Consider the following 18,803-nt stretch of genomic DNA (forward strand, 5'->3'; position numbering starts at 1 on the left):
CGGGGGCGCCTCGTCGGGGGTTGTTGCGGGGGGGGGGGGGGGGGGGGCGGGGTGAGCGCAAGAGGGGGGGGGGGGGGGGGGGGGGGGGGAGGGGAGGCCATCAATCAAACTTTTGCTCTCTGGTTTGCTCTCTCTCTCTCTCACTTACCCGTGTGTCCGTTGTTGACCAATTTCAGGGGATACGGCAGTAGGTTGTGGTAGCCAATCATATCCACGGCTGGCATATGAACGGGTACGGTCTGCAAAAAGGGCAAAGTCACGCTCGATTAGAGGACTGGCCAAGGGGTAATTAGGTCACAGCTTACCCTGCTCGTGGTGATGGCAATGGGCGACTGCGTCTTGCCGGCACAGTGGCCATGATGCCGGGCCCAGCGCCGCTGATTGGGCTCCGAGTAGCCAAACACATGACTGCTGACAGCTGAAGAGGAACGACAGTGAAAGGATTTCATTAGCAAGGATCCTCACTTAATGGAATGTTTTCCACATTTGCAGACGATCACGTGCCGAATGTCTTTCACCCCGCGCCGAGTTCGACCTTCTCGCGGATCCTATCTCTGACATATAGGAGCACTTGTGAATTACCGCATAATAGATGGCACAGCAAACAAATACGAAATGTTTTTTTCAGCGGCAGTCAATGGACAGACAGACATACGGACAGACAGACAGACGGACAGACAAGTGGCTAAGTTCGGCACAAAGAGCGTGAGCCCCAAGGGCACGTTCTGGCCAACAAATTCAGATAAGTATCGCAGTATTGATTTAGATATATTTATTTATTGTGGGATAGATAATGGAGACAGGGCAAATAGTAATTTTCATTTAATTTTCACAGTGCAAAAATTCAATGGAATGTTCCCGCGAAAGGCGAAAAGGAAATACTTGTTTAAAGGCTAATTTGCATGTGATTGGTGATAATTTGTGTGTTGAAAAGCTTCACAGCGAATTAACACATCATATGACACTGTTTTTCCATTGCAAGAGGGAGATAGAAGTAGAGAGGGAGGGAGAGAGAGAGAGAGAATGTCTGCAGAAACTGCTGTTTGTCCATTTGATAAATTAGTTTAATTAGTTGGTTTACCTATTATAATATTGTGACTATTATTTATTTGTAGTCGCGCTTATCAACTTGCTTGGGTAATCAATTCTGCTGTCATCTATGACCATTAGATATTATGTCATCCAGCAAGTGCCTAACATTTAATTTTCATTACCGTTTCGGTGGCAAGTGCGTTGTAAACAAATTTTGCCAATAAATACACGTACTTGTAGATAAAATCGATAGATTGTAGAATCAAATTAAAGATTACTTTTAGGTATCGCGGAGATCCTGGAGATGTTATCTATAAAGACAACCATTTACATGTTACGCAAGTTCCCACAATAGACAAAGCGATTCCCGGCCACCTTATATGAGCAATCAATCCATCAAAATCAATGGGTCAATGCCGTAAACTGTACTAATTGACAGTTTCAAGTGTAATAAATATCATTAAAGTGCTCGAAATTTGGTTCGTGAAGTGCGTACTTATGACTGTTAATGCCAAGACATAGCAGGGGGAACCCGTAACAAATACGAGCATGAGCTGTCCACACATCTGACTACTATTAACCGACGAAAGTTCACCAGAATAGATATCGATTTATGATCGTTTGAACATTATGAATCACCTGACAGTGGATCGATCACACAAGATACGTGAGTGCGTATCCTTGAACGGAATATTCACCTTGAGTCCAGCAGATGAGCAGGAAGGAAGCTTCGATTATTATGGATGATTTCATGGTTGAGTTTATATTTCAATTGTTTATTGAGAGCGAGAGAAGTGGAGAGCTCCTTTTAAGCGTTTGTAGCACCTTCCGATCGGGTGACAGATTCTAAACTGCGCGGACGTTCCGTTTGCGAGGCACCTTCACAACTTCCTCAGCGGGCAGTCAACGAACTACTTGAAAATTCGAAAGCTGAAATCCCCGCCCGAAGCGCGTGCACCACACACATACAGAGACACTCGCACACACAGACACACAGACGTCGCGAGGCGCACGAACCGAGCTGCCTAGAACGACGACGATCGATCGTTCGATCGCGATGGATGGAGTACTGTGTCGGTGATCGGGAAATCGGGCCACTAGGATAGAATAAAAGAAAACCGAACTGTTGTTGCACCACATCGCGTATACTTGACGTGTCATGGGCCGGACTGTTCAAAGGCCACAAAAGGAATCAATGCCAGGGGCGTGCGAGTGCGAGTGCGAGTGCGATTGCCATCCGATTGCGATTGGCAAAAATCAAAGGGAAAGAAAATTCGTCATAATTCGCACCTAATGCCAATGGCAAACACCAGCCAGAGTGGTAACTGCTTTCGATCATGTCTGATAATATTTTGTTTTGCATACAATTTTGGCTGATTTATTTATTTGCTTATGGCCCAAATGGAAAGGGGGTGTTCTCAGCGGTAGCGGTAGCGGTAGCGGTTACTAAGCCAACAAGTCGCGACAACGTCATGCCGAAAGCCGCTAATTGAACGCGGGGTCTTCAGCAGTCGCCCAGCCAATCGGTGCGGCAAAATCAGAATCAAATTCATTGAGCGTTTTTCGCACGTTTTACAGTTTCCAACATTTAGTTGTAGTTTTTTTTGAGCGCATTTACACTTGTATAGGAAGTTCGTGATCTACATGAGAATGTGGCGGAATTGTAAATGGCATTTAGAACGAACCGAACTGATAGCTATTTATATCTTTATGGCTATGCACAGCCACGCGAAGTCAGATAGTTGATCGATGTGTCTGGGGCAAGGCTTTACCACTGTAAGCTTACATAGGAGTGGGCCTCGCTTTGGTGGCTCTTGCCAGCAGAAGACCCCTCCAATTACAATCATTTGGCATTTGTTTTGCTTACCAGTTCTGGTCGGTCTGTGCAGCTTGGCTTTTCCGCTGGCCGTCTTTAATTGCTGCAACACGATTCTGATTGTTTAGAGCCTCCAGCTTGATCTTTGCCCAAAAAAGGTGTCAATCTTTGAGCTCCGGCCAGCAAATAATCGCATGATTATCACATGAGGCTTGGACAAACGAATGCCCCATCATCAACCCACATCAGACGAGCTTCTTTCGCCGAGTCAATTGATTATGCAAACTTCTGATCCACAGATAAAACTAACTAAATATTTGCTAGATTACGCCTTCGAATCAATCAACAAAGTAAACTGCCAATTGGCGAAGATAAATATGGTATACGTAGGAGTAGTAGAACAATTAATCAAATATTGTTTTTCTTTGTGTGACAGTAGCAGCAGCACAGCACTCACGTGCCTGCAATCAGCTACCGGCACTTGTGACTCGAACTAGAACAGAGATCGTTGTCTAACCACAAAGTAGTTACAGCCTCGAGAGCATCGTTCAGCATGCACAGAACGTACCAATAACTCAATTATTAAGCCATCATCAAGATACAATTCAAATGGAAGCGATTTTACGACCGATCTGGTGGAATAAGTGTGCATATTCTCCCTGCCTTGCATATGCTTAAAAAGCCATTAAAAGAGACGCTTAAATCAGGCGCATACAAATTAGGCCAGCGGCAGCGTGTTCTCTCCACCTTCTAGTTATGCATAGATTCGGCGCACCCGCGACCAGGCCAGGCCAGTCCAGGCCAGGCCAGACCAGGCCGTGCCAGGCATCTTCAATACGCGCTACAGTTTTATCAATTAAAAAACACCTACGCGAAAGCGTCTGTGTCTGGTGCTCGGTATGGAATACTCTATCAGCTGGCTGATATGTATAGTGCTGGCGTCATGCTGTGCTGTTTGCCCCGGACATGTCCAAAATGTCAGAGGGGAGGTTTATTTTTGGCCAGAAATCGCATTCCCTGTCCCCACGGGGGCTTCAAAATAGAAAAATAGAAAAACGTTCCAGGTAAACCACACCATTGGCTATCAGTTATAATTGATTAGCGGGAGAGCCGCTGTCGGATAGGGTTTTCTTACAATTGATACCCCTGAGGCCTTATCTGAGCGTTTTTCGGCTTATCTGATGGCCACATCTTGTGGCATACTTTTGCGGGCAGCGCCTAAAAGTCACAATGAAACGTACAAAAAATTTTTATTTAATGAATAATTTAAATAAGGGGGGGGGGGGGACACAGTAACAAATTAGAAATGCAACAAAATAAAGGTTAAGGAACCGCTTATTAATGGCAGATTTTAGAACTGAAAATTCCAACTTTGGCAAAACAGTTTTGGTCTCGAATTTAAACAAAAAATCAGTCGAAATAAAGTCTAAGAAGCGTTTGGTCTGAGCTATCAACTATAAACTACTATTCGACATGTTTTTTTGCACTTAAGGTCAATGTTGTATGTAAATATATAAAAGATTTTCACTTAGTTCCAAGCAAGTCACAAGATTCATTACATATTGACTTTTTCACTTTGTTGTGGGGTTTTCTTTTTTGGTAGATTCCACTCTGCTCCCGTCAGCTGCTTTGTGTAGGTATAAATATAGAAAAAGGTACCAATTTTGCCGGCTGTACTGCGTTGTGATGTGTTCCATGTGATGCATGTTCGCGGTTTGTCTTTGTTTAATCCTCTTTCTGCTCCTTGGCGGACAGGAAGAGCTTCTGGCACGTGTAGGTCAGAGAGTCTATTCAAATGGCAAGGCAAGAAATGTTATACACATGAGAATAATATGAGAAGGAAGAAGGAGCAACAACTCACCAATCGTGCGCTCCAGCCATTTCGGTCTATTCTGCCACACGACTCCCACATAATAGAATGGTATGCCAATTAGGGTGATTAATACACCCATGCCGACCTCATCGGGCGCCACATAAATGGGCACGACCACTAGGAAGGCGCACACGACAACAAACACAGCGGGTATCCACAAAGAGACCTGTCCAGAGACACCAAGCAATGGATTATACAATATTTATGTCTCCACGCTGCCGGCTAAACTCACTTTAATTGGCCTCTCCATGCAGGGGCGCGTGTAGCGGAAGTACAGGACAGCGGACACCGAGAGCATGATAAAGAACGATTCCACAATGCTGCTGTAGGTGATCAGCACATAAACATCGCTCACCACCAGCATCAGAATGGAGAGAAAACACTACACATGGCAGGGGGAGGAGAACAGAACCAATTACAAGGCAATTCCAATACATGTTTTGTGCGTCAATTTTCGACTCACCAGAAAAACCAGCGACGGCAGCGGCGTGTAGCTCTTCACGCTGATGTGGGACAGAATAGCCGGCATATGTCCATTGCGGGCGCCCACGAAGCACATGCGAGACGAGGTCATAATGTGCACTGAGAGGCCGCCAAAGGCAGAGATGGCCACCATGATGGGTATGATCAAAGAAAATCCACCGAGAATTTTATCGCCAAAGGTCTGCGAATGAGAAAAGAGAAAAAGTTTGTTTGATATTCCGCTCCCGATTGGCTGCAGACAATTGATGAACTGATGCTCACCACAGCGATGGCATTGGAGGCCAACATCTCGGACTGGGTGAGCACTGCCAGATAGGCCATATTGGCCAGCACATAGATGCCAGTGACCAGAGGCAGGGAGATGTAAATGGCACGCGGCAGATTGCGGTACGGGTCGCGCAGCTCCTCCGTCATGAAGTTCAAGTAGTTCCAGCCGGCATACGAGAAGATGCCCGAGTAGAAGGCCAGCGACAGCTTGCCGGGATCAGTCTCAGTGTTCTCGAAGGGCTTATCAAAGTTCTCCATGTTGCCCATGAGCATCCACACCAGACCCACGACTATTATCAGCACGAGAGCGGCAATCTTGGTGAACATAATGATGTTCTGCATCTTCGTTGTGACTTTCATGTAGTACGAATTGAGGTAGGTGAGGAAGCATATGGTGACGGCAGCCAGCAGCTGCAGGGCAATCTTCGGTATCTGGCAGGGGCTGTCGAAGAAGGGTTCCAGCACGTAGGAGGCAAACGTCAGTCCCATAATCGCATTCGTTGTGGGTCTGCAGAAGAAGAACAGATTAGAAAAACAATTGAATCAATGGAAAGTTTACTCCGAATGAAATCCGAGATTATCTTCTCGCTCTATTGTCACAGGCTTTAAGGCAAACGAATGTTGGTTGTGTGGCCTTATCGGCGATTCCAAATAGCAAAAATATCAAATCGTAAAACAGTTAATGCAAGACACAGACATGTGCTATCAATGGGTCCCCCCCCATAAATCCATTTTTGATGTTTCGTTGTGTAGGTGCGCCGTGCCGGTGATAGATTACAGGTGATAATGAATGTGTTTCACTTTTCATGAATACACGGGCTTAACCTTGACAGACAGCACGCACAAACTACAACAAACTACAACTGGTGGTTGCTGCCACAACCGATCCGAACCCGTGCCGTCTAATCTGTGTGTTCCAGCAATTAAGTAATTGACCCCAGAGTGACACTCACACAAATATCATCATTGCATCCCAGAGATATAGGAAAGCCGGCAGCGATCCGTAGGCCTCGAAGATGTAAGCGTAATCACCGCCCGACTTGGGTATGGCTGTGCCCAGCTCCGCGTAGCAGAGGGCACCAATCATGGACAGCAGGCCGCACAGCACCCAAATGATGAGCGAAGCGCCCACGGATTCCACCTCGCGCAGCACGCCCTTGGGTGAGACGAAGATGCCAGAGCCAAAGATGATGCCGAGTATGATGGCCACACCCTCCAGCAGGCCCAGCTGTTTCTTCATCACCACGCGACTGTTGTCCGACTCGGCGGAGCCCTCGCGTGGCTGATCCTTGGCGGCAGCAGCGACTATGCTGGGCGGATTGTCAGAGTTGGGGGTGAGCAGCACCATTTCGCTGGTGGGCGACTGCAACTCGTTGGAAGGCATGATGGAGGTTGGTGAGGATGTCCGCGGCCGACGGCAAGCTCTATCTACGCACGCGACTGTCGACGGTCAAAGCAGAAATGGACTACTACGGCGCCTCCGCTGACAGTGTCCAGCCAATTGATTAAGCGCCGCAACTGTTGTGTCTGTGTGTGTGTGTGTGTGTGTGTGTTGTATATAAGGGCCTCTATATATGAATGGGTGTGTGGGTGTTTATGTGTGTGTTCTGCTTCAATTGTCGTTGGCTCTTGGCGGCTCTTATCATTCATTTACTCTCACTCTCGCCCTCTGCTTCATATTCTGCCTTATCTGCCGGTTAGCGAACTTTGTTTTGCTCTGCGCTTCGTGTTTGTTGCTGTCTCGCTTGCACTTCGAGGGGCTCTACGCTGCCGCGTTATTGGCATATGCAAAATCCCACGAAATTTACACTTTTCAGATGAAACGTGTTTAATAGACTAATTGCTAATTAGCCAATGTCGTTTTAACCATGTAATTATGTAAGTTTAGTGTAAATCAATTAAATTAGGACACTTTTTTGCTGAGTTTTTTAACCCCACGTTTTCAGGCATTTCAACAGTGTGACCAAATGGCGGTAGAATACAAAATACCAAAGTTTCGGCGGGACATGCAACGGGGTGTTTTATTATAAAACTATTTTTTTAAAACTCTTTCTTGTCCTTTCGTTCTTTTTACATTTTTCCCCTTTTCGTTTTACATTATTTGTTGTGTGTCTACTTTTTGTCCTTTGCCTGGAGTTTGGAGTGAATCATGTCCTTGAACTGCGACAGTATCTTGTTCTCGCGCTTCTGACGCTCCTCCTTGCTGAACATGGCCAGGGCGCGCTTCTCGTCCGCGGAGTACAACTGATTCTCCTTGCGGATACGCACAGCCTCCATGCGACGATGACGACTGCCGCTCATTACATACCCCACAGACTCAAAGTTGGCAATCTCGTCGGATGTGAGTCCAATCTCACCACGACGCGGGATGCGCTTGCCATCGGCTATGTAGGCGGCCATGGCAGCCCCTTCTCCCGGCAGCAGGGCACGTCCGAAATCCTTTTGATTCAAGCTACCAGATGGGCGCAGCGATGGGCCCACATCCTCGTCGTTGTTGCCGCCATTCTTGGACCGTGATTTGCCACTGCCAGACGATGACTTTTTCGACTTTTCGGCCTTGTCAGACTTGCGCTTCTTCTTTTTGCTCTTTTTATCTCTCTTGGAGACGGAGGCCTTTTTCTTTTTTGGTTTTTTAATGCCATCGGCCGTCTTCTCCAGCCACACGTCCTCGTCCTCGCTTTCCGAGCTTGAGCTGTCGCTGGAGGAGCTGTCGTCGCTGGAATCGCTGCTCCCAGAGCTGGATGATGTTTCGGAGGAACTTGAATCCTTCTTGCTCCTTCTCTTCTTTGACTTTTTGGATTTCTTCTTTGACTTTTTATCCTTTTTCTTGCCCTTGTCCTTCTTTTTCTTCTTTTTCTTGGGTCCCACGTAGGAGCCCTTCACCAGCTTCACATCGTCTAGCTCGTCGCGGGTCGGGCTCTTGGCCCACACATCTGGCACGCCCTCTTCCCCAATGCGCACACGTTGCTCGCGACGAGCATCGATGGCTCTGATGTCATTATAGATGGGCACACCGCGTCCCTTGTAGTGGGATGAACGGGTAGAAGGCTCTGCAGGATCGTCCATGAAGGTGCCTCCAGCAACCCAACCTTTGAAGGGATTTTTGCTCTTATCATTATAGTCCTTGAAGCGGTCGTTGGGCCAGCGATCCACAGGCTTGGCCGGTTTCTTCTTTGTCGTGCGACTGTCGCTGCTGCTGCTGCCGCTTTCCTCACTGCTGCTGCCACTTGAGGAGCTGCTGGACGATAGAGAACGGGATCGGGAGCGACGACGCTGTGCTGCTGATACTTTATCCCGGGAGCGGCGACGCTCGCGTTCATTTTTTCGACCTGCCTGTGGCGCGCGCGAATTGCGGCGTGGTTTGTCCCTCTCCCTCTCCCTGGAGCGAGATGGCGAGCGGCGGCGATCCTGCTTGCTGCTCACTCGTCTGTCGGAGCGGGAGCGTGCCTGGGAAACGGATCTGCTCTTGCGTAGTGGCGACCGGCGGCGCTCCGGCTTGTTGCTCACATTTCTGTCCGAGCGAGAGGGTTCCTCACGCCTCTCGCGACGCCTTTGTGGGCTGCGACTTCTGGTGCGCGAGCGCATTACAATTTGTTATTAGTTTCAAATCTAATTCTAATTTCAAAAGAAAATGCAAATATTTTTTATTTTGACGGGCGCAAAATTGAATAGGGATGTTAAATAATTGATATATTATTATATCGATTTGGGTATCGCTGCGAAGATTTACTTCAAAACAACATCGGTATTTTTGTGCGATAATTTGAGCGAATTTCAATCATATTCGGTACAATGAACAACTCTTATTAAATTCCACACATCTGAGGTTCGTTTTCATTCTCCTCTCATATTTTAAGCATGTCTGCCAAGTAATCAAATGGAGCAACATCCAATTCTTCCAAGTGAATCAATTGCCGTACATTTTGAGCTAAAACATCAGTATTTAAATATTAATTCTATCTAAGTTACGAAAATTCTTACACTGAACATTGGAGAGGTCAATTAAAGTCAATACTCTGCAACATATCCGGTTCGCGATAATCGCCATTTACCAGATAAATGGTTGATAGGCTTTTTATGCTTAAAATCCCCTTGCACGCGTTGAGCATCTCAAGTCTAATCTCCAGTGTAGCAGATTCTATGTTGGTGCAATATTTTGGTATTAGTTCAAGATGTTGGTTGACTCGCGCCAGTTGCAGTTTGTCTTGAGGTAGCCAAACACTTTAAGAATGATCTCAAGTGGCAAATTTGAAAGCATTTTACAGTTGAAATATTGACACGTTCTGCATAGTAATTAACAATTCTTGTAAGATAATAATCTATTAAGCAACTACACTTTAGCTTATCTTGACTCACAATATTGTTTTGAATTGTTGCATATCGAAAGTGCATCATCGAAATGCCAATCGATAGTACAATCGCTGGCACAGCTGATCACGAATCTGAAGAAAATTGTTTTGCGAAATAGTCCCATTTGTTTATGCAAAAAAATGCAATAATTATTAATCAAACTAGGACCACATAAACCTCCGAAATGGTGCGGATAACATGGCGTGGCAACTCCACGCAGGAACTGCTGTAAGTCGCATCTTCCACGTGCTAGAGGCATTGAATCTTTGCTAATGTTTTTGTTATTGTTTTAGATCGTCGTGCCGGCTACGTTGGTCCTACATGAAGCACTGCTGGCACTCGCTCACCTTTAATGCTCATATGAACAGCTCCTATGCCTCGGATGTGTGCATGACACCCATCTTTTGGGTTGTGGACAATTACACCCACTGCCTGGGACCGGTATTTATTTGGAGATTTCTAGCACCACCAATAATTATGCTCATGCAGCTTGCACTTTCAGTTCTTTGTGATCGGAGTGGCTTGTCTGACCACGGCCGTTGTCAGCATTGCCTATTGGATTGGTTTCCCCTTCTGGTTGGCCAAGGGCCAGCTGGCCTTGGCATTTGTTCTCATAGTCGGCAATTGGCTGCTCCTGAATGTCATTTTCCACTATATAATGGCTGTGATCACACCGCCCGGCCATCCGCCTGAGAATGTATTACTGGTGGAGGCCGTCACCATGTGTGGCAAGTGTGTGACCCCAAAACCGCCACGCACTCATCACTGTTCGGTGTGCAATCGTTGTGTGCTGAAAATGGATCATCACTGCCGTAGGTATAACAACCTTAAGCCAGCTCCCTGATCTATTTGAGTCTGTTCCTTCCACACAGCTTGGCTAAACAATTGTGTGGGGTATGGCAATCATCGCTACTTCTTCCTCTACATGCTGTACACCACGCTGGGCTGCCTGTTTCTCATTCTGTTTGGCGTGGAGATTGGCTATAAATACCTTTGGCTTGATCACGGAGAGAATTGGACCGAGCTGGAGCCGCTAGTGGGTCAACCAGTGAAGTTTAATCTCAGTGGACACATAATTCCAGTGGTAAATCCATTAACAAATCTAAGATTGAATATTTTATGCAATTTATTCAATGCCTTGCAGACACATCCCCATGAGTACGATGAGTTTGATCTGCCAGCGGCCGTGCACAATCTGCCCACGCCAGTCTTGGACACGGATGCTCCATCGCCGGGCAGGCGCAGGGCACTGTGGTTCATGGCCTTCACCAATGTGGCTGTGGTCATAGCCTTGGGCACACTCTGCAGCTGGCATGCGAAATTGATTACACGCGGCGAGACCAGCGTGGAGTCGCACATCAACGAAGCTGAGCGCAAACGTTTACTCAAAGAGCAACGCATTTACATAAACCCATACAATTTCGGTGCCAAAAAGAATTGGAAAATATTCTTAGGCCTTGTGCGTGGCAGGTGAGAGAAGAGAATCGTTGTGTCTGTGTGCAAGATTTATTTGGGCTCACTTGCAGATCCTTTTGGCGTACTGTGCTCTTGCCTTCATGGCACAAGCCCGAAGGCACTGGCCTCAGCTTTCACACGGTACACGATGCCGCCTTAGTGGATGAGTGGCCCTAGGCCAAAAAACAAACTCAATTTAGTGGCATTCCTTAGCTTAAGTTTAATTGTTTTCAACATGCAAATAATTGTGTTCAGTCTTTAGCTTTAGTGTAGCATTATAGATAATTAATCAATTCCAAAGTGAGCCTAATTACAATATTAAGTGATAGCAAGTGTAGATTATTTTTGTTTCCATAACGACTAAGAGCACAGACGCTTCAATTGCACAGCTGTCCAATAAATGACGAGATTCCAAGCAAACAAAACCTGTTGTTGCCACGGGCAGCCCCTGCCCCCTGTGCGCCGGGTTTTGTCAATAACTTTAGCGCAGCGAAGCACAAAACTGCAGCATGTCGAAGGCTTCCGGTTCTGAAGAGGAGCCGCTGGTGCCAGATGATTTCGATGATGATTTCTACCGAGAGCTGGGCGAGAAGATACCAGAGGTGAGGTCTCAATGTTTGCCCAACCAGAAACTCAATATGAATCCCCTTTTATCCACAGGCAACGAAGGCTTTGCGGCAAAAGGACACGCCCAATAATGCTGACAATGTGCAACGGCTGCTCATCTGTGGCACACGCTACAAGAATGATCTACGCCTAGAGCGGGAGCGGGTGCAGGAGCTGCAAAAGTCAATCGAGACGCTCGAGGGGCGCCTGGAGAATGCCGCGCGAGTGAGTAAAATGGACATGGCCACCATCGAGGAGCTGCGTGGGGTTATAGGTGAGTGAGAGTCAAAGTGTAGCCACAAAGGAACTTTACAAACCTTTCTTCAGAGGGTGCGTGGAAGCAGAAGGATGCCGCACAGATCCGCGAACAATCCGCACAGGATGAGGTGCTGAGTTTGCGCGAGAAACTGGACGAGTCCGAGCAAATGGTGGCCCATCTCAATGAGAAACGTTTGGCCATGAGCAAGCGTGACGATGGCAAAGAACGGGAGCGACTCACCGCCGAAATAAACGAACTGAACAAGCGCCTGCAGATGCAGCGCTCCTGCACAGCCGAGCTGGATAACACCATAGAGGGGCTGGAGGCGAAGAACAAGGAATTGGTCAAGCTGCTGGATGTGAGTTTACTTTCTTTCTGGACCTCTCAGTCTCAGCAGCTGCTCTTCCCTTAGGAAACCTCCACCGATGCCTGCAATCTGAAGCGCAAGAGCGATGCTCTGGCCAAGGAGCTGGCCACCATGAAGAGCGATGAGACCAAATACCAGGAACAAATCTCGCACATGAAGTCCGCCAATGAGCATCTGACCAAAGTCAAGGTCCGTCAGAATCTGCAGATTCTGTCGCTGAAGACAAACCTCGAGCACCTCAATACCCAGCACAATGCGACGAGCAATAAGCTGGCCAAACTCACCGTGGATCTGGAGTACACGGTGCAGGAGCGGGACAAGAACAAGCGGGCGCTGAATCAGCGCATCAATCTGCTAAAGGTGCGCGAGGATGAGCTGATCAAAGTGCGGCAGGACAATGGCAAGCTGGCCAAGTCGCAGGAAACAATTGCACGCAAATACGCTGGGTTGGATGAGGCCAAGCGGGAGGTGGAAGAAGAGAATATACGGCTGAAGTAAGAGTTTGTTTCTGGGCAGATAAAGATCCATTTAAATCCCTATCTTGCTATGCAGAACACAGCTGGGCACACAGGACAAGGAGCTGGAGTCGATGCGTCGCGTGGTGCATCACTTTGAGAAGAACAACGAGAACTTGACCAAGGAGCGGGACATTTTGCGCAGAGACCTGCAGGCGGAGCACCAGCAGCTGGAGCAGGTGAGCGCGCAGCATCAGGAGTCACAGCATGAGGTGCGCGCACTCACCGACACCATCAGCAGCATGGACATCAGGCTGAAGAAACTCAACGAGGATGCCAACAAGTTGAAGAAGGAGAAGACCAAGAAGCTGGATGAGATACAGCACTGGATTGACAAGCTCGATGCGCTGCAGAGTAAGTTTAGGACTGAACTCTAGGGAGCTGTTTCTCAGAAGGGTTTCCCCTTTATCCACAGATGAAATGCGCTTAAAGGAGAACTACGAAATCGAGCTGAAGCGCACCATTAGCGATCTGGAGGCCAAGTGCTCCAAGTTTCAGCAGCAGCACGATGTTCTGGCCAACGAGCGGCAGAGTTTGCAGCGAAATCTCCAACTGGCCGACGATGAACGCCAGAAGCTGCGCGACCAGCTGGTCAATCTGCAGTCGCACATCGAGAAGCTCAAGGGCAAGATCTCGTATCGGGATGGGGAGCTGAACAAGCTGCAGCTGCAGATCGATCGCATGGAGAAGGAGCGCCGAATGCTGCGCAACGAGGTGCGACAGGCGCAGCTGGGGCAGCAGCACACCAAGGCCGAGCTGCTGGACAAGCGCAAGGAGAACGATCGCCAAGCCAAGTCGCTGCAGGAGGACGAGCAGCGTTTGGCGCGCCTGCGCAAGGATGTGGACAACCTGATGAACGAGAAGAATGCCATCAGTTCGGCGCTGACCAAGCGCAACGAGGAGTACGATCGACTGAAGCACACGCTGGAAAACCTACAGACAGTCTACGACCAGACGGAGCGCCAGTGCAGCCAGTGCCAGGACGATATGCGGCTGATGGGTGTGGAGATCAAGAATCTGCGAACCGAACGCGATGTGCTGCGTGCCGATCGCGAGAGTGCCGCCGATTTGCGGCAGGAGCTGCTTCAAATGCATCGCATGCTCAATCAGGAGCGCATCAAGGCGCGTGCGCTGCAGGACGAGATGGTCACCCCCATGAATGTGCATCGCTGGCGCCTGCTCAGCGGCAAGGATCCCGAGAAGATGGATCTACTCGAACGCATACGCATCCTACGCAAGCAGCTGCTCTCCCAAAATGTGGCCGCGCTGGAGCATGAGCGTGCGCTCAACGAGGCGCAGCAGCTGCATGCGGCGCTGAAAGAGTTTATGCTGAAGCTGCCCAGCCACAAGGTGCGAGCGGAGCTGAACAGCGTGAAGGTGGGTAGGGTAACTCTCACTCCAGTTCGTATTACAATCTTTGTTCCCTTTTCAGGCCTGCCTTTCAGCCAAGGAGCGTAAGCTGCGGGTACTCAAGGCAGAGCTGACTGTCAAGGAGGCGGACGAGAAGTCCAATGTCGTGAAGCTGGAGGAAATGCGCATGAACCTAGCGCTGACCAAGACCCAGCTGCTGGAGGAGAAGAAATGCAAGCAAAAGCTGCTGGAGGAACGTCAACTCTTAGAGCAAATGCAGGCCCACTGCTACTCGGCACCCCCGCAGCTGCCACGTACCCTCGGAGCGGGCTTCAAGATGGTCACCACATTGCTTTAATCATGAGCACAAATAAAACCTCAGCTACTCAGACTCACTTTCCTCTTCTTGCAGAAGCCATAGCCGGAGGCGGAGGAGTTCTCGTGGTAATACTGCTCCGTGTACTTGTCCAAGCGCCGCTTGTGCTCCGCTGCAATGTTTGCCTCACTCTGGTTGGGCTGCTGTAGCCTCTGGCACTCCTTGAGCAGACAGTCGCGGCTCTTCAGATCGATCTCGTTGATGATCAGCTCGGCCTTGAAGGCGCGCAGCTTGTTCTGCTGCCTTCGATTGATGCGCTGCTGCGTGCAGAGCTTCTCCCGCACGCTGGGATCGGGCAGATGCTTGATGCGCGCCTTGAGGGTGTCGTACAGTCGCACCGAATCCTGCAGCTGCATGGACATATTCTGCAGCTGCACATTGAGGCGAATGTTGCGCTTGAGCAGCGCCTGGATCTTGCGTATGAGCTCGTAGCGGCGGGGATCCTTGCCGATCATCACGCGCCAGCGATGGATGCGCAGTGGAATGGCCATCTCCGCTGTGCAGGCAGAGATGCGCAGACGCTCCTGCAGCAGCTGCCGCTCCAGTCGCACCACATCCTGGCGCATGGTCGCCCTGTTGCCCACCTCCCGCTGCATGCACTGGTGGGACATGCGCAAGTTGACGATCTCCATTTTGAGCAGACGAATGTCCTCCAGCCGCTGATTGTACTGCGATGTGCCTCGATCGAGGGCCGTCTGCATGATGGTCTCCTTCTCGCGCAGCAGCCGCACCTCGTCGTTCCGTCGCACCATCTGCAGACCCACGAGGCTCTTCTCCTTGGACACCTCCTCCAGCGTGCAGGAGATATGCTTGAAGCGCTTCTCATCCTCATCGATTGTGTGCTGCGACTGCTCGAAACGGATCTTCATTTCGTGCAGATCATCGCGCGTGCTGGCCAGCAGCCGCTCCTTTGCGTGGATCTCGTTCTGCTTCTGCTTGATGGTGCTGTTCAGCTGGTCAATGTCCTTGTGCAGCGAGGAGATGTCCTTCTCATTCATGGCCACCGTGCTCGATAGCTGATTGATCTGATGCGTCAGCCGGCTTACAGTGCTCTGCAATATCTGACGATCGCGCGAGCACATATCCATCGTTTTAAGCAGCATCACACGCTCCGAGTGTGCAATCTCCATTTGCTTCTTGGCATCCATGAAATCCTGATGCTTGCGCTGCAGCTCCTCCTGGATCAACTCAAGTCGCTCGGTTTTGATATGCAGTGACTCTAAGGGAGGAAAATTACGATCAGCAATCACACATCTCTGCCTCACCTTCTATTTTCTCAATCTTCTTTTGCGCTTCGTTGAGCTCTACAGCCACTTCACGCTTCTCCCTGGCAATCCTATGCACGTCAAGCTCTTTTTCATCCAACTTCTTGTTGACACGAGTGAGATCCATGTTCACATCTTGAATTTGAGTGCGCAGGGCGGCAATGCCATGCCGTAGACCCGCAGCCACATCATTAACACGAACAATTTCCAGTTGCAGCTTGCCGCGTGTGCGTACGATGTCATCCTTCTGGTGTGTGACCTCTTCCAGCTTGGCCATGGTCATTGCCTGCTTTTTCTCCAGAGCTCTGATCTCGTTGCTGCAGAGAGAGAGAGAGTATCATTGGAGAGGCATCCTCAATAGAGGTGAACGACTCTCACTCACTCCTTAACTATAATCTGATCACTCAAGTCGGAATTCTTTTTGGATAGCTGAATGAAGCGACGTTCCAGCAGCACCGCATCATCGACTTTCTTCTTCAGTTCGCGATCAATGTTGCGCCGATAGGCCTCCAGATCGTCGTTGTCCCGCCGCAGCGCACTGTTCATGTCCTCAGAGATCTTGAGGTTCAACACCAATCGATTCTTTTCCTCCTGCTTGTGATGGAATGTCCTGGACACGGTGTAGTTCTCGCGGGAGAGATGTTCATTGGCCAGCTTGAGTCTCTCGTTCATGGCCATCACTTCGAGCTTTTCCTTTTCGCTCAGCTTCAATGCGCGTAGACTCTGCTGGGCTGCATCCAGCTCCTTGCGCATTAACATGACTCTCTCCTCGTATATCTCGATGTCCTTGCGATGCTTGTGCTGCGCCTTGTAGCCCTCGGCCTCCAGCACCTTGATGCGCATCTGCTGGCCAGAGACGGTATCGCGAAGCGACTGAATCACTGAATCCAGCGTCTCAGAGTATATGCGATACAGCTCCAAGCGCTTCTGATAGTCCTTCAGTTCCCCAGCCACACGATCGCGCTCCCTGTAGACCATGCCCCGTATGCGAGTCTCCTGCCTGCAAATCGAACAATGAAAATCTTTAGGAGACAGAAAAATCTCTTTGGCAAAGCAAGAGCTAAACCTACTGACTGATACGATCGTCCTGCGTGTCGCTCTTTGTGTGCCGTGGCCCACTCTTTGCCAGCGTCAACAGTTGGCCCTGCATGAGCGCCTCCCGATGTTTGACTGCGTCCGTGGTGCGCCAGGAGTCGGTCAGAGCCTCACGCAGCTTCTCCATCATCGACTCCGAGATGGCCGTTGCCTTCAGGGCCAGGTCCAGCTTCTCGTCGGAATTCGCCACCTTCTGTCGCATGGCCACGCCGCTTTCCACCTCACTGACATACCGGGCATGAATGCGGGCCAGAATATCGACATACCGCTTGATCTTGCCCGCCACGAAGTTATCTCGTGTGGACAGATGCTGCACCAGCTGATAGGATGTGGCAAAGAAGTCCTCGTTGAGGTCTTCAAGCAGATCGATCTGTGCTACGTCCACATTGTCGGCAAACAGCTCTTCCAATGGCAACTCAGGCTCCACCAGGGATTCTTTGGTAGCTCGAGGTCGGGAACCGCTGCGCTTTCGGGCGGACATTTTTGGGTTGGAAACCAAATCAAATAAATTGCAGAATTCAATGCACAAAAGGTGCAAACGAAACAAAAATGTGTGTGTGGGTGTGTAAGTAGGGGAAAAAAGGAAAATCCCTGTGCAAAAGGAAACGTGTGGTGTAATGAATGAATTCAAACTGAAATGAAAATGAACTACTACATGATGCTGATGTTTGCGGAGAGGACTACTAGGTGAGCAATTGAAACAAGTTTTGTTTCTCGATAAGATTCTGAATTAAATCTTCTACTGCTAGGTAGCAATTTCTCTTCCAGAGTGGCTTATCACTAAAACATGGATTTCCCTTTCAGCTTTGGTAACCATTCTCCAGTATTCTCTTTTGCTGCATACTCTTGTGCATCACGAGTCCAGCCACAATTTTTCCTAAAACAAATACAAAATCTTTGAATCTTTTTGGATTTTATTTAAGCATAAAATTGCATATATTTCTTAAACAGAATTGTTTACAGATTATTTTCGTTTTGTTACACTTATTTTGTTGTTGGTTTTATACAAGTTTGAATCAGAAAATATATATATATATATATATATGGTATGGTATGGTATGGTATCGAATGTGGATACTTGTTTACTATTTATTGTATTTTTTGTTGTTTTTGAAATACTTTTGAAATTGAAGGACTTCAGATTCCAATTACACACAGATTACAGGACTACCATACAATATGCCATCGCAAGTCAAGAAAGAGGTGAACGAACGAGCGATCGAGCGTTTTACAAATAAAATTAATTAATACATACGAAAATTACGATAAATCACAAAAAGTATTTCGCAAATTTTTGCTACAATTAACGCCTACTACGTCGTGGATCAATCCTTCCAATCAATGCTAGAAAAATATACACTTATACGATATATATATATATATTTGTCCCGATATATATCGTTGGACCTTGGCTAGTGACAAAAAGATTGTTGCAATGTTTTAAAGCTAGAGCTAGGTGCTCCCCTAAAGCCCTCAATAGAAAACAGAAACAGAAACAGCGAAAAATAAACACTAACAAAAACGAAAATACGTATTATTCGATCTACTATTGAAATGCTGGCCAAAACTTATAGCTGGCGCCCAGCCGTCGACAAGTCTGATTTGATATGAACAAAAATAGAGTCTTAAATCGAAGCATTACCTCGCGTTTTGATTGGGTTGGGTTGGGTTGGTCATTGTTTTTTTGAGGACAA

General features: G+C 48.3%; 6 protein-coding genes across 7 annotated transcripts in view; 2 read left to right on the forward strand and 4 right to left on the reverse strand.

Moving 5' to 3' along the window:
• The window catches only part of LOC117583159 (carbonic anhydrase 2), a 3,656-nt gene extending 1,729 nt beyond the window's left edge, over nucleotides 1-1,927 (reverse strand). Inside the window, exons 1-3 of the mRNA XM_034271354.1 lie at nucleotides 1,731-1,927; nucleotides 306-418; nucleotides 144-239 (exon numbers count right to left, since the gene is read on the reverse strand). Coding sequence (XP_034127245.1) covers nucleotides 144-239; nucleotides 306-418; nucleotides 1,731-1,785 — 264 coding nt within the window. The 5' untranslated portion in view covers nucleotides 1,786-1,927. The remainder of the gene's footprint in view (nucleotides 1-143; nucleotides 240-305; nucleotides 419-1,730) is intronic.
• Nucleotides 1,928-4,116: 2,189 nt separating this feature from the next.
• LOC117582843 (Y+L amino acid transporter 2) lies at nucleotides 4,117-7,411 on the reverse strand. Its single transcript, XM_034270897.1, has 6 exons — nucleotides 6,425-7,411; nucleotides 5,466-5,979; nucleotides 5,185-5,385; nucleotides 4,954-5,103; nucleotides 4,710-4,887; nucleotides 4,117-4,635 (listed from the first exon to the last, which is right to left on the reverse strand). The coding sequence occupies exons 1-6, from the start codon at nucleotides 6,853-6,855 to the stop codon at nucleotides 4,574-4,576; spliced, it is 1,536 nt and encodes a 511-aa protein (XP_034126788.1). The 5' UTR covers nucleotides 6,856-7,411; the 3' UTR covers nucleotides 4,117-4,573.
• Nucleotides 7,412-7,465: 54 nt separating this feature from the next.
• On the reverse strand, nucleotides 7,466-9,141 carry LOC117582844 (NKAP family protein CG6066). The gene has a single exon (XM_034270898.1). It carries the CDS (start codon nucleotides 9,054-9,056, stop codon nucleotides 7,584-7,586), a length of 1,473 nt encoding a protein of 490 aa, XP_034126789.1. The 5' UTR covers nucleotides 9,057-9,141; the 3' UTR covers nucleotides 7,466-7,583.
• A 752-nt stretch (nucleotides 9,142-9,893) lies between these two features.
• On the forward strand, nucleotides 9,894-11,691 carry LOC117583038 (palmitoyltransferase ZDHHC16). 2 transcript variants are annotated; one of them, XM_034271200.1, is made up of 6 exons: nucleotides 9,894-10,049; nucleotides 10,115-10,262; nucleotides 10,324-10,633; nucleotides 10,694-10,905; nucleotides 10,966-11,287; nucleotides 11,344-11,691. In XM_034271200.1, the coding sequence occupies exons 1-6, from the start codon at nucleotides 10,006-10,008 to the stop codon at nucleotides 11,451-11,453; spliced, it is 1,146 nt and encodes a 381-aa protein (XP_034127091.1). In that variant the 5' UTR covers nucleotides 9,894-10,005; the 3' UTR covers nucleotides 11,454-11,691. The 2 variants fall into 2 exon arrangements, with proteins under 2 accessions (XP_034127091.1, XP_034127090.1); XM_034271199.1 differs by having other exon boundaries at nucleotides 10,006-10,049; nucleotides 10,966-11,291; nucleotides 11,348-11,691.
• Nucleotides 11,692-11,751: 60 nt separating this feature from the next.
• On the forward strand, nucleotides 11,752-14,744 carry LOC117583037 (cilia- and flagella-associated protein 58). The gene is made up of 7 exons (XM_034271198.1): nucleotides 11,752-11,878; nucleotides 11,937-12,156; nucleotides 12,210-12,499; nucleotides 12,554-13,002; nucleotides 13,061-13,377; nucleotides 13,439-14,400; nucleotides 14,456-14,744. The coding sequence occupies exons 1-7, from the start codon at nucleotides 11,786-11,788 to the stop codon at nucleotides 14,729-14,731; spliced, it is 2,607 nt and encodes an 868-aa protein (XP_034127089.1). The 5' UTR covers nucleotides 11,752-11,785; the 3' UTR covers nucleotides 14,732-14,744.
• LOC117583036 (cilia- and flagella-associated protein 58) lies at nucleotides 14,705-17,715 on the reverse strand. Its single transcript, XM_034271197.1, has 4 exons — nucleotides 17,085-17,715; nucleotides 16,397-17,014; nucleotides 16,015-16,331; nucleotides 14,705-15,968 (listed from the first exon to the last, which is right to left on the reverse strand). The coding sequence occupies exons 1-4, from the start codon at nucleotides 17,588-17,590 to the stop codon at nucleotides 14,752-14,754; spliced, it is 2,658 nt and encodes an 885-aa protein (XP_034127088.1). The 5' UTR covers nucleotides 17,591-17,715; the 3' UTR covers nucleotides 14,705-14,751.
• Nucleotides 17,716-18,803: the final 1,088 nt, after the last annotated feature.

Source organism: Drosophila guanche, unplaced genomic scaffold, assembly GCF_900245975.1.
Source record: "Drosophila guanche unplaced genomic scaffold, DGUA_6, whole genome shotgun sequence".
NCBI classification, from domain to species: Eukaryota; Metazoa; Arthropoda; class Insecta; order Diptera; family Drosophilidae; genus Drosophila; species Drosophila guanche.